Genomic DNA, 14,389 nt, shown 5'->3' with positions numbered 1-14,389 from the left:
AATGCATATATGACCCCGCTAGCTAACATTGTCAGATGCCACAAGCTCAAAATATTTTCCTACGTAGACAACAACCAACTCAACCTCTCACTCACTGACGACCCCGACCACCAGAACCAAAGTCCACAGATGCATGACAAGCATCACCGACTGGATGAAGAAAAACTGCCTGCAGCTGAACACAGACAAGATGGAAGATCTTCTGCAAAAGCAGCAACACGTGGAACGACTATTAGTGGCCATCAGACCTAGGACCTGCACCCACTCCCCCTTACAATGCCAAAAACCTCAAAATCATTGTTGACAACAAGCTCACCATGAAATCACAGATCAATGCCATCTCCTCTACTTGCTTTTTTCACTCTATGCATGCTATCTAAAATCTTCAAGTGGCTACCACTACACACGAGACACATTGTGACATAGTCCCTCATCACCAATCAACTGAATTGCAGCATTGCCCGCTACATAGGAATCGCCCTAGACGTCTCACAGAGACTTCAGACCATACAGAATGCCACAGCCAGAATCATCCTCGGCCTGCCACGATGGACCCACATCACATCACTGGCTCCCGGTATAGAAGAGATGCCAATTCAAGCTGCTGACCCACGCAAACAAGGCTCTCCACAACCAAGGAACCACCTACATTAACCACCACCTGAACATCCGCCAACCATCGAGAAGACTACGCTCTGTCTCACTCTCACCTGCCCATACTCCCCACATCTGCCGAAGCAGAAGCGGAGGATGCACCTTCTCCCACATTGCAGCAAAGACCTGGAACAGCTTCTACCCACAACTCCAGACCATCAACTCACTTCCAAAATTCCGAAAAGCCCTCAAGACATGGCTGTTCGAAAACGTCTCTGGGACCTACAATTGCCTGGATACCCTATCAGATGATTAGCTGAACTGTATAAATCCTGATTGGCTGATTAATTAGGGCTGGCAGCAAGTTCGATAAAAAGGAATTTGAAATGGCACTGAGAGCCTGGAAGGAAGCCTATCAACCACAGATCGCCCATTTGAAACCTGAGAGAATATGCAGCACCTGCAACAGTAAAAGAATTTAGGGAACAGGTCCAGTATTTAGGCAAGATAAAGCCCCATAGTCAACTCTATCCCACACAGGTAGCAGTGTGTCAGCTGGACAGTTGTCTTCTCCAGAACTGGATGTGTGCTGTTTGAGCAAGGAGGAAACACTGGTTGAACAGGCGTAAAAGTTACAGTTAACTCAGATAGCCAATAAAGAGAAAAAAAGCAGCTTTGAAACTTGAACAGTCAAAGGCCACTATTGCCCTGGAAGAAAATAAAACACTCTTTAAACATAAGACTGAGCTTAGACGTTTATCCTTGGAACTTCAGTGAGCATTGGGGACCAGCAGTTAGATCAGCAACAGCAGTGAAGCGCTGAATGAAACGCAATGCGTGGGGATGTCCCAACCCCATCAACTTAAGTATTTAGTACCATGAATAGGTGATGGATAAAATTTAGAAATGGTATGCTTCCCTAGAAATGACACTTCAGATGGGTAGTCAGATGAAGGTTTTCGACATAAGATCCAAACAACGGAGACCTTGATGGATCTAGAGGGTGGAGAGGGCCCTTTGTATGTAAAGGGGCTATAGAGGGATACGTCCTCCCAAAAGAATCCGTTTAACCAACAGGAATCCCACCAGGGGTCATGGGAGTGATTTTTTGCAAAACATAGGACACACGATAGATGGGTAGGTTACCCCAAGTAAGTATGCTAGCTCTGCAAAACTAGTGCGGGGAAGGAAAACATTCCTTTTTATATATAACCCTCACACACTCTAGTAGTGTTATGCTTCATCATCAGGTTCACCCACTCCTAAAAATCAGGGTGGGCTTGACCGTATTTCAGGGAGCACTTATTAGAAGGGTGACCTGGGGGCTTAACTAGAGATAAAAAATCCCTCACCTTCTCCTAGGTACCCCTTTATTCGTGGAGATGAAGGGAAGAGTAAAAACAATACCTTATGGGTTATGTAGACTATTATGGTCCTATGATCCAATATCAAACCAGATGAAGAACATTGGACTATGGTTCTATGGGAAGATTGCTTATGTTGACATTTGGAGGGGACCTATCCTGGTAGGTCATGCTAGACTGTTCTTATTGGAGGATGACTAGGGTTGATTTGCATATGGCTGGTATCTATCTATAGTGGTGTGGTGGGCAAAAAGTGACAAATTACCAGTGGCTGGAATTACTTCAAGTATTCCGCTTCATATTTTGCTTTGCTTTGAATTTAAATATGACACACAGAACTTTAAAGAGGGTTTGGTTGTGTTCTATAATCTAGCCTGACTGTCTTAGTAGTGATAGGGGCTCAGAGGAGGCAGAGGAGAGTGCAAAAAATATAGTTAAGGACTTTCTGATGTGGGAGAAGTAATTGTTTCATGAGACTGTCAAGGTTCCTTCTGTTGCATTGATCAAGGCTGTTTATCATAATGTCATCGATCACTGTTTTGGAAGAGTTAAAATTTGCGGTGGGTTGTATCTTGTGGATGATGAGAAAGCTGAGGCAGGCAACAATCGAATTGGCGAGCATGAAAGAAAACAGATGCATGAGACCGTCAAAATTGACACATAAGCTTCTGACTGAGTACAAGTGATAGAAGCTGTGTGGGGGGAATAACTTGGGCCTGATTCACATATGTTATCTTAAGCTTTTGTGTAGGTTTACTACTTTTATGTTTTCACAAAGGTAAACTTAGATCAAAAGTCTAACTATACTACTTTTTGGTATTCACAAAGGTAAACTTAGACCAAAAGTCCAACTTTACTAGTAGTAACTTCACTTTGTGAAAACCGAAAAGTAGTAAAGCTAGACTTTTGGTCTAACTTTACCTTTGTGAATCGGGACCATGAGCTTTATGTTGGTATGATCTCTTTTTGCAATTGGCAGAGATATTTCAGGTTGTTGAGTTTACTTTATAGTCACCCATGAAACGTGGGCAACCAGAAGTCTGAATGTTGCCCATCATTCAATTATTGATTGAATGTTTGAGGAGAGATTATTTAGCAAAGTGAGTTATCGAGGAAAATGGGGGCAAAGGATTAGTAATTAACTTCATGGAAGACCATGTCACCAAAAAGGTGAATCGCTCCATTTATATTTTCTAGGATAACTACTATTACACATCAATGAAAGGACGAATATTTTTATTTGCGCCTAAACGTATGAATATTTGTTTTCTAACATAACTGACCCTCTCATGCTTGAAACATAGTTAACTCTAGGAACATCCCCTTCAAGCACAACGATAACACAACTTCTGTGCTGAAAAGGGCTTTTAACTCTTCTCTATTACTTTATAGTAACGCATTATATGTGCCTCCTTCACTGCAGCATCAGGTACAGCAGGCCTTGCATCACATAACCCCAAGCGAACTGCCAGTTAAGAGGTCATGATTGCTCAAGCACAAAACCACAGAGCTCAGGGTCCTTGAAGTGAAACACATGATGAGTATTGTGCAAAGCACAGACTGAAAAGGGTTCCAGTTAAATTTTTGGATTAGCTTGGTTGGTTTGTTTGATGCCAAAGGTAAAGTCCCAGCCGCCAATGTCATCAGATGGCTAACTTTTATCAAGTACTGTTTATTCATGCAATAACCTCGCCCGGGGGCGCACTGCAGTATATAACCATCTCTTGTTTGCCTAAATTCATCATTTCATGCTGTTCATCACACTACCACTCTTAAACACCATTACCTTTGAACGTGAAGATGTTTTCTTTGAAGACCCTTGTGGCATCTTTAAGCAGCAGCAGGACAATTGTTCGACATTTTCGGTAAGTCTTCGGTTCATATTTTGTTTTCTTAGGGTGCAGTTGTACACAAGCAGCATCCAATTCAGTAGTCACAACGCTCACAATACATGCTAGGAATCATCTATGTGTAAAATGTTGAGACACAACAGAACACCAAATAACCCCCTCCACCCAGAACATCACCACGTAAATAGTTTAACATACAGAATATTTTTCTTGACGCTTTTTTACACTACATTTCACAAGACTGATGGACAGGCATAACCATTTTCAACGCACAGAATCAATAGCAGAGAAAAAGCAAAAAAAGCAAGCACTGCCAAAGGCAATCGGCCTGACTTTCATGCAGTAAAGCAAACGCTGGCATAAACTATTGCTTTTATGGAGGGGGTGGTCATTATGGAAGTGGTTTTACTGGTTTTGTAATGATGGTAACGGTGGTTGTAGTATTAATTGTGGTGTTTCACAAGGTAGTAATTGCGGTGGTAATGAGGGTGATAGTAAACATGGAGGTGGGAATGACACACTCGAGTCCAGACAAAACATTGAAAAATGTCAATTGCAGTAAAAAAAAACACAGATAAGGAATGCTTTCTATATGCAGCGCACGTAAGGAATACATAATTAGATATGAGATGATTGAGTGTATTTTTCAAAAGTAAAATATTCCCTCATGCACTATAATGCAAGCAATCTATAGGAGGTGGAATGAAACACCAAGGTGCCTATAGCATGGGGTGAGGGCGTGATACTCCTCCCAACTTGTAGATATGATTGTATTCTTGCCTACTAGACTGCCTTTCTTACATGCTAAAACCTATTTTTGTCTTCTTGCCTACTAAACTGCCTTTCCTATAGGCTAAAACCTATTTTTTCCATCTTATCTTTCCCTTGTTCAGAAAGTAATAATCTGTTCAACTCTCTGTTGGGGTTTACCATTGTTCATGTGCTTGAACCAGCAATTTAGTTTTGTTCTTTTCTCACTCCCATTTCATCCCTGTCACAAAATGGATTTTCGCTCGGTTTTACATTTTGTAACTAGGCACTATGCTTCTAAATAGTTTTTGGTTAGGCGTGCACAGCCGTTATAAAATAAGTTGGTGTGCATGGTTTTACAGCATGTTGCTGCTAAGTTTTTATTTTTGGTATGCCTTTCGAAGTGTCTGACCTATAGGAGGAATCTGTTAGCGTAAGCGAATCCTTGTAATTTATCAATCTCAATCCTAGATGTACAGGGCTACAGTATTCGCAGGTGCTGGCAACATTTACTCTTAGTTACAACTTCGTTACTTTGCTGTTTTTACTTAATTCACTAATGTTATATTACGATTCATGTATGGGTCTGAGTATGAGGTGACATTACATATTATGTGACTGAATATTTAAGCCTGGTGACATGATAAACGATAGGGACTTTTTTTGTAAATGCCCAAAGAAGCCCAATATTGTATCATTGGGAACCTGTTTCCCATTTCATATTTCAACTAAAGACAATTCTAGACTTTCGATAGGTAGAAGCCAAGATCTCAAAGGAATATAATGTTGGAGTTCCGTTGATTAATTAAGGTAGGCAGAAGGTCTAAAGGGATTACATTGTTGACTTCAAATTCTCTCACTCCCAATATTTACCTTGTATAATACATTAGATAGTGTTGCTGGGTTTTAATTCTAACACTCCTGACATTTACTTCTTATAACACTTTTTTAAGATTGGCATACAGGAAAACAATGATTAAAATTAAATAAATGCCCAATATATGTGTAAACCAGACATGTAAAGTAGAGATGGTGAATATTGTAATATATTGTCTGCTTGTGTTTATTTTACAGCAAAGCGATCCGAAATGAGTCGTTCATTTGAGCTAGCCAACTGGTGGGATTTTAGTGAAGAAAGTTTTGCCTTCAGTTGCTGTTTCGGCGCGTTAAAATGTTTTATTACTGTTTTAAAGTAATCATACAAGAAAAATCAGCACAGAATGAAGTATAACGATAAACATGAATTAATCTTTTTGTTGAAACTGATGAAAATATAAGTCATATGTAGAGCTCGGAATGTAAAAAAGAAAATACAACTTATTACTCTTGAAGAAGACCATGGGAATAAATTACATTAAACCTAAAATAGAAGATTAATACAAATAAAGAAAAGGATACCGTTGTGCTGGATAAGAAAAATAAATAATACGAAACTATAGTATAGAATTGCAATATATAGCAATAGCATTGGAGATAGATATATCATGTAAATCTGTTGCCAACTAAAATAAATCACATGAAGCTGAAGATCTAGGCCTGATTTTGAATTTGATGGAGAGGGTACTCCATTGCAACAGCGAAAGAGTATCCTTTACCTCAAACTAAAGGTCGCCCTGCCTCATTTAGAGTGTGTAGAACGCAAATCTGTCAACAATTGGCCTGATTATGAGTTTTCACATCAGCAAGATATTCAAGATCTTCCAAAATGTCTCTTACCTTGTAGGCTGTAAACAAGATATAACGCTAGGGCAAAATTAGGTTTGCTAACTAGTTAACAAATTCACTTGGGTCATATTTAATTTATCTTCATGCTTGTAAAGCTATGAAACTTTAGGAATACTGAACCATTTTTTCCTAGCCCACATCATAATCATCTATTTATTGTATTGTATTTATTTTAAAGTATGTTTTAAGAGCACACATGGCTAGTGAGCATCAGAGTGCTGTACCGAACAAGAGGCTTACAGAGATATGGGATAAGCGTGGTGCCATTAGAGACAAACAGATAGTTCCCTTGGTTAGTCTCTACTCATTGTATCTACACATCTATTATTCAGCCGAATACATTTGTTATGGGACCCACTATTTACATGGTTATTTCATAGTAACAGCACTTATATTTAATTATTAGGGGATCATTAATTATGGGTGGATCTCTGTTAATGTCTTTGCTGTGCTCATTACATGTCATATGAGGAATGAATTGAGCGCAACCATGGCAGCTAATGGGAGTTTCCAGTATTGAGAGAATGGGCATGTTTTAGTTTCTTCCTGAAGTAGAGGAGATATGTGTGTAGATTTAGGTGGAATCCGTTATTTCTTTCCTTCTCTGGATTTCCAGATAGGCAATAATAAAGAGATAGCTAGATTGTCTTAGACCACCTGAAACCACAAGCTGGGTTTCTGATGTTGGGACTTAGTCAATGACATGTTAGGTTTCAAGGTTCATGTCCAAAGGCCCAGATTGAATTTGGGTTTAATGGGTTCTCTGTGGATGAGAATAGATCCCATTCAGTCTGGTCTAATTTGAGGTATATTGAACACATCAAAGAACAGATGAGCACAAACCAGTTGTGAGGCAGCAGACATCATGTGCTGAAGTCTCCTTGAGGTAGAACCTGGTGTAATCATACCATTGAAGGATTGTTTGGAACATGATTGGTCAACAGATTACCATGAGGCTCAATGTAAAAATGCAAGAAAATGTGTATATGGATACTGTCATGTGACAAGGATTAAAGGGGAGTTGAAGGTCTCTATTAGGGTGAGATGCAGAAAACTGGAGAAGACATGGTAGAACCACAAGGGCCCTTATTACAGAAGTGCCCTGTGGGTGCAAAAGGCATTTGCACCCCTGGGCAGTTTGATATTACTGAAGAGGCCGTGAGCACTTGTGTGGGCCCTTCTGTAATACAGATAGCGCTGGCACACATGTTGCACCAGCCTATACATAATAGGGCCCCAGATCAATATTCCCTCCATGGAGCCATAAAGAATTTACAAAAACCCTACCTGTAAAATAAATGTAATAATATATGCTCTCTTCTTCTAAATAGAATCTATGAATCAGTACTCAGTGAGTCTGCAATCTCAAACCAAATTAGGATGGTTTGAGCTAAAAGTTAAGCTCTTCTAACTAATTCCTTAACGTAACTTTTAAAAGACACAGATGTCCTGTGTACTGATTCTTTTAAACTGACTGAGACCAGCCTCAAAACTGTGGTTCCTTTCAGAAATGCCTCAGTGGGTTACATACATTGAGCATGTTTATTTTGATAACAGTGGATTTCTAGCCTTCAGATTCCCTTTCTTCTGGGGACTTTCCTATCATTGACATTAACCACAGTGTGGATACAATTATGATTTGACAACCTGATGGATTTTATTTCAGCTCTAACATGATTCAAGGTTTCTGATAGCAAAAAGAAAATCTGTGATAGCTAAACTTCTGTAAGGCCTGCTTGTATAAGTATTTACCAGAGAATTTAGATAATTTTTTCCATTATACATCAACTCAATAAAAATGTGTTTAACCTTTAGCTTTGGTGTTCTCACCACATCTTCTTTTAGTAACTATATCTAAATGCCTCAGTGTTATATTAAACTCTCCCCAATAATGCACATTGGACTATAAGTAGTCAAATCTTTCCAGAATTAGGCCCATGACCTGCAGTGCAACCTTGGGTCCTCTTGTACTTTGACTTTTAAAAATATATTTTATTAACATTTTAGCGGATGCTAAAAACAATAGTTCATTCAATTATCAGTTCCGCAGCATTAGTATAGAATACATTGGATTGGATGACGTGTTTGTCATTAGTTTCATAGAAGGTTTACTACCAAGGTGTACAAGGATATTATAACATTCATTTAAACATTTCAAAATGATGCTATAATTTTGCACATTGAAAAGTAATTTGGAAATAGTTAAGTCACCTGTCTTGGAAAAGCACAATTTTTGAAATAATATAACTCATGTATGTCTATAGGTCACATCCACACACACACAAACACAGCCAGTTTTAGAATGTCATTTTGAAAGTGGAGAGTAATGTTCTTGATTGTATCGCATATTTAAAAATGGGATATCTGCACCAGAAATGTCAATGTAGGCATATAATCAATGCTTAGTCTCATCTCCATTCCCATAAGCAAATAAATATTAAAACTGATATTCCATTTCACCAACAAGATGATGCGATTATGTACCAGTCTCACCTTTTTTATCTTCTTAGAGAGCATTGAAAGATAATTTTACATCCATTCTGGAAAATATCCAGATAATAAATCAAAGGATATTTCGGTGTTGATTTCTCAAGGTGCTCAAATCTGTTCTGAGTACTTGGAGAAAACTTGTTTTTGGCTCCTCAACTCTTCCAATTATAGTTGTGTGTCATTTGTCTGATTTACTCTGTTCTAGTTATTTCAATTACTTCAGTCAATGTTCCTACATTTGAAAGCATTGATTCTTCCTCCTCCACCCTTTTTGTAGAGTGAACAGATTTCCTTTCACATCTGAAAACAGAAGTTGTACAGCAAATGGTACCTTTTACTACATCCAATAATAAGGGCTGGACAGCATATGGTTCTATGCAGTCTAACACTTCAGAGGTTTATTGTCCACCCAATTGAACTTCTTAACCTTTGATCCCCTTAACCAGACTCTGGAAAGTCATCAACTAGGATATTCTAAAAACTGGAGAAATGGGTTATCCTGCTCTTCAAGAAATACCAGGCCTCTCATTCGTTGAGTGACTGTTCACCTTTCTTCTAGGCAGAAAGGATATCCTTTTTCCAAAACCATTGGCTACTGCACTAGATGTTTTGACTTGCTGTCAAGGGTTCTCCCCTTCTTTTTCGTCCCTGAATATGGAGCTAGACGAATATTCCCTGTCTTCACAGTGAATAATGTAGATGCCAGATGACCTGGACTCATCTACATACATGTGAAGCTTATATCACCTAACAGTCTCTGGTAAATCTCATTGGCGGCTTCGAATACCACTCATTCACTTCAAATCCAGTACCAGCATATATTGTTGTAGAGGGTTGTTAGGATGCTCTTCTGCTTTGCGCTTTCATGTCTTCCAGAAACAGTGGTGATGTCACGTGGCTGAATTAGGCTTGGGTAGACACACCACCATTTTACATGCAAAGGTTTCTTAAGTTGCCTTCTTTTCCTTTCCAATGGCTCTTGACACACATTTGCATGCGTGGCAGTGCAGGATTAGTTTACCTGACACCACATTACTTTCAATTTCACTTCGTTATTACCCTGTCAAAACATTTTGAACATTTAGTGGAAGCCCTGAACACACATCGTGCAAATGTTGTTAGTTGTTATTTGACCGTAAGACGACATAGCTATCACAAGAGGCTAAACAATGCTGACCTAGCTGAGGCCTCGACACGGAAGCAGGGATGTTGTTAGTATAAATACACACTCATTTCTGTGTTCAAATTAGTGGAGCACTTTTTTGTCACTGCAAGGTCAGAGTCTCAGCCCAGCTGATTCCTGTTTTCCATCTGCAAGGAGGGATATCCAACTTGTGAGATACACTGGAACAGTATCCACGGGTCTATACAGACAGTTAGAATCACAAGAGACCTAAGAATCGCAACCATTAACCTATATAACTCTAGCAGGCTACAGAGGAAAAAATCCTTTAAAAGGACGGATTCCCATAACTCACAAATGGTGACATGCTTCATCATCTGGGTCTCCTCCTAGTGTCACACTAGTGGCACTAAGGGCTGCGACCCTTGGTGTCTCTTGTGATTCTAACTGTCTGTATAGACCCGTAGATATTGTATTGTTGTAGTGTACCTAGCTTGCGACTGGGGAGTATATCCACGCCAGGTCTTTAAATATTCACTTAGACCCTACTTACGTAGTAGTTTTTCTTATATCCAACTTGTGACCAAGACTGGGACCTGCATACACTTACCTTCAGGTAATGGGGATTTATATCATCCAGTACAGGGTTCTTGGCAGATAACCCACTCTAGGTTACTAGGTAAGGAAGCGCATAGTAGGAGTACACTATGCACATCACTTATATGCCAGTGTATATACACATTGTTTTAGTAAAATGCTGGAATCGTTCATCCTTTACACTGTTCTCATATTGCTGATCATTTTTATTTGCTCTGTCTCTTAATCATTGCAGCACATACATTCTGTACAAGAATCACAATGGTTCAATAAATATTGAAACGCCCCTTTATGTATTTTTTGGTTTACATAGAAATAACCTAAAGAAATCGTCATACTTCTGAAGCTGAAGCATATCCAAACAGATATATGAATCTACACTGCTATCTATAAGGCAAGGCCCCTAAATGCATATACAGCTGGATAGATAGAGAGAGACTACAGTTACACATGCCCGATGTTTACATCAAGGGGTTCTAGTGTCATAATAAACCACAGGTCTGAAGGCTATGTGGTTTGTAAATATCTCCAGAACCCCAAGGTAACTTTATAGGTTTAATACACAGCTCCCCCATTTGGAAGGAGACACCCAGTGGCACAGCGTGAAAGTTAGACAAACATGTCTATAAACAATTCATCAAAGTTGAATCCACACAATGTTGAGGTTCCTTGAAGTGTTTTAATTTTTTGATCAAAGGTACACTGTAGTTCCATAAAGCATAAACTTCATTCCAAAGAAAACATCATCCAGTTATAAATCCTCCCCAATGCATTTCGGGCAGATGACAAGCCCTTCCTCAGGGGCCAACTCCGCGATAGAAAGAGTAATACTCCATTTGTGCTGGCTCTGCCCCCGGACATTGTGTGGATTCAACTTTGATGAATTGTTTATAGACATGTTTGTCTAACTTTCACGCTGTGCCACTGGGTGTCTCCTTCCAAACGGGGGAGCTGTGTATTAGTTTCTACTTTCACGCTGTGAGGTACAGACAGCGTAATTCCCCGTGAGCACACCACAGACCATTACTTTGATTACTTTTTGAACTATCTTCGCTGTGCAAGTCCTCCTCTCACTCCTTTGAACTTTATAGGTTTCACAGCTTTTATCATCATCTAGTTTTTATATAGCATTTCTATGTTGGGTCTGTTAGCTGGACAAATAGATTTACTTCAAAGTGCAGATATGAATGGACATTGACTGGAATTAGAATGCTTAGGCCTGGTTTAACTTTCTTCATTAACTTGTTAATAAAATAATAGGCAATTGTGATGGCTAGAGGATTTAAAAGATTCTGTGGCAGAAGCATTTAACAAATACTTGTGGATATACTGCATTTGCCACATATTTTGCCACACAATTGTGAGATTTCACCCAAATCTTGTTTCTGTCTCAAATGGATAAAAATGACACTGACAGAGAATGTGTGGCACAATGTGTATATGTTGTGCATCATTTAGGTAACCTTTCATCATAATTTGGTTCTCCATGCTTCATAGTCCATTGTTAAACTACTGCAGAGTGGTTTGGGGTATGTTGTTATTCTGATGATATCTGTATTTCGCAGGCAATCATGAAATATTTCTAATCACACAATGGAGAGTGGGAGTTTCTCACCACCAGACATACTCCCTAGGTACTTGCGGGTGGGTGAGGATGTCTCTTAGGAATTGCCACATGATGGGCTTCTTGATGACTGTGTGACCACAGAGGACATCGTCCCTACCCAGACCGGATGGTGGGTATCCCCTTAGTGTGGCTGAATTAGTAGCAAAACCAGTGAGTTACCACTCTGGTCATATCTGTGCAAGGTTTTTTATCTTTGTTAGGTCACGTTTCGTAGGGAGCCACAGCCCTGAAGAATACGCTTGACCACTTTAGGTAAATACATTTGGGCAGAAACATGTTGGTACAAAGACAATAGTGGCAGCTTTTGCGCTCTTACTCCATCACATAGTTATTTTTAGATGCACCAGAGGCTACCACTATTGAGGTGAAAACCTGATTACCTCTAAGTACTTTTAGAATGATCTAAATACCTTATCTAAGAACTCCCTCCATCGGGTCCACCAGGAGGTCGAGTCTGCCCTGGTGGTAATATCCTTCCAGAGTGGGGAAGAGGTGCCTATAAGAAAGCATGCCGCATTACGTGGGTTAGGCCTCCTCTTCCGAAAGATTGATCTTTCTTTTACCACCCCATCTGAATCAGGTTCTCTGCAAACCCAAATAGGGAATGAGTGATTGTAAGGTATTGACAATCCACCTTAAAATATGCATGCATACACCATATAGCCAAAATGAAATGTTCCATTGATTCCCTTAAAAACCTGACAAATCAGAATACATAATGACAAAGGTAAAAAAGAAAAATGAGACTTACATATCAAGCACATTTTCTTTAAAAAAATCCAATGAAGGAGACATAGATGAAATATCCAGATGAATACCTCCTTTATGTAGGCTTTTCTTAACCTCGTCTTCTAACTCTAATCCAATCAACATTGGTAAAGTACATATACTGGTGAAGGTCAAATGTATTATTCTACCTTCAAACCCCAAGTGTAATTGAAAATGCATGAACGTCAGGAGGGCAGAATTATTATTCCCAATTCCTCAAAAATTTGAAAAATTACATATGTTGGGAAGGACTAGATTTACTCATGTAACTTTAGTCCCACAGACATTAGGAAAAGTGCATCTACAGATAAATATCAGGTGTAATATTTTAACTTCTATACCAGAAACACTGGAGAAATAGCAAATACTGTGTAGTGTTCTATTTACCATTCCAACTTCAATACCAATAACTTTGGTAAAAGAGTATACACAATGGAGGCATTTACCATTCTAAATATATAATTCCACAATACTGGGAAAGTACATATACTGGGATGTGTAAGATTTACCATTCAAACTCACATCACATACACATTGAAGAATGAACATATATTGAGGGGTGGGAGGTTCAAGATTTCTATTCTAACTCAAATCCCACACATTTGTGGATGAAGTGCATCTATTGAGGGGGCATATTTGTTATAATCTAACTTCAATCTCATACAAATTGGTGAAAGGACATATATATAGATGGGTGGAAGGTTCAAGATTTCTATTCTAACTCAAATCCCACACATTTTTGGAGGAAGTGCATCTATTGAGGGGGCATATTTGTTATAATTAACTCCAATCCCATACCAATTAGTGAAAGGACATATACTTCAAGGTGACACATTTAACATTCTAACTCCAATCCTACAAATAAATACTACTCTAAATCTATTTTTGAAACATGCCAATCAATTAGCATTTTAATCACAATCCAACTTTGAGACTGATATATAGTGCTTGATGGGTTGTTCATCAGAAACGTTATGGATATGACATCTGCCCTATGAAAAGTGACATAGGATATTATACACTTGTAATAAGGCAGCCAGGAAATATACATCACATTTGTGACTGAGTAACCCATCCACTAATCTATAAACCAGCCCCTTTTGTGAATAGTATTTATTGCCTAATATCTAAATTATTTTATAATGAATTACATTTTTAACCAATTTATGATCTACAAATATAAAAAATTAATAAGCAATTCAGTTATTTAATTTTACAACACCACCCACCAAGTTTCTCAATAAAATCCAAAGCCTGACTAAATTCTAAATATCTTAAATAAACTATAATACACTTTCAAAATTAACTACATTTTGTTTAATAATTATTTAAAAACTTCTAAAATGGTATCAACAAAACAATATACACTATAAACACTTAGATAAAGACACCACCCACTAAAAAATCCCAAATAACAACCAACTAAAAATATGATTATCAAAATATAAAAAGTATGAGTGACGCTAACCTATGTAAAAATATGAAATCAAATATTATAACA

General features: G+C 38.5%; 1 protein-coding gene across 1 annotated transcript in view; it reads left to right on the top strand.

Moving 5' to 3' along the window:
• Positions 1–3,670: 3,670 nt before the first annotated feature.
• OTC (ornithine transcarbamylase) overlaps positions 3,671–14,389 on the top strand; it is a 270,516-nt gene continuing 259,797 nt past the window's right edge. Inside the window, exon 1 of the mRNA XM_086934145.1 lies at positions 3,671–3,823. Within this exon, the coding sequence (XP_086790271.1) occupies positions 3,759–3,823 (65 nt within the window). The 5' untranslated portion in view covers positions 3,671–3,758. The remainder of the gene's footprint in view (positions 3,824–14,389) is intronic.

The sequence above is a fragment of the Lissotriton vulgaris genome, chromosome 8 (genome assembly GCF_964263255.1).
Source record: "Lissotriton vulgaris chromosome 8, aLisVul1.2, whole genome shotgun sequence".
Lineage (NCBI taxonomy): Eukaryota > Metazoa > Chordata > Amphibia > Caudata > Salamandridae > Lissotriton > Lissotriton vulgaris.
The sequence above is the reverse complement of the archived record's forward strand: the minus strand, read 5'-3'. Positions and strand labels throughout refer to the sequence as shown.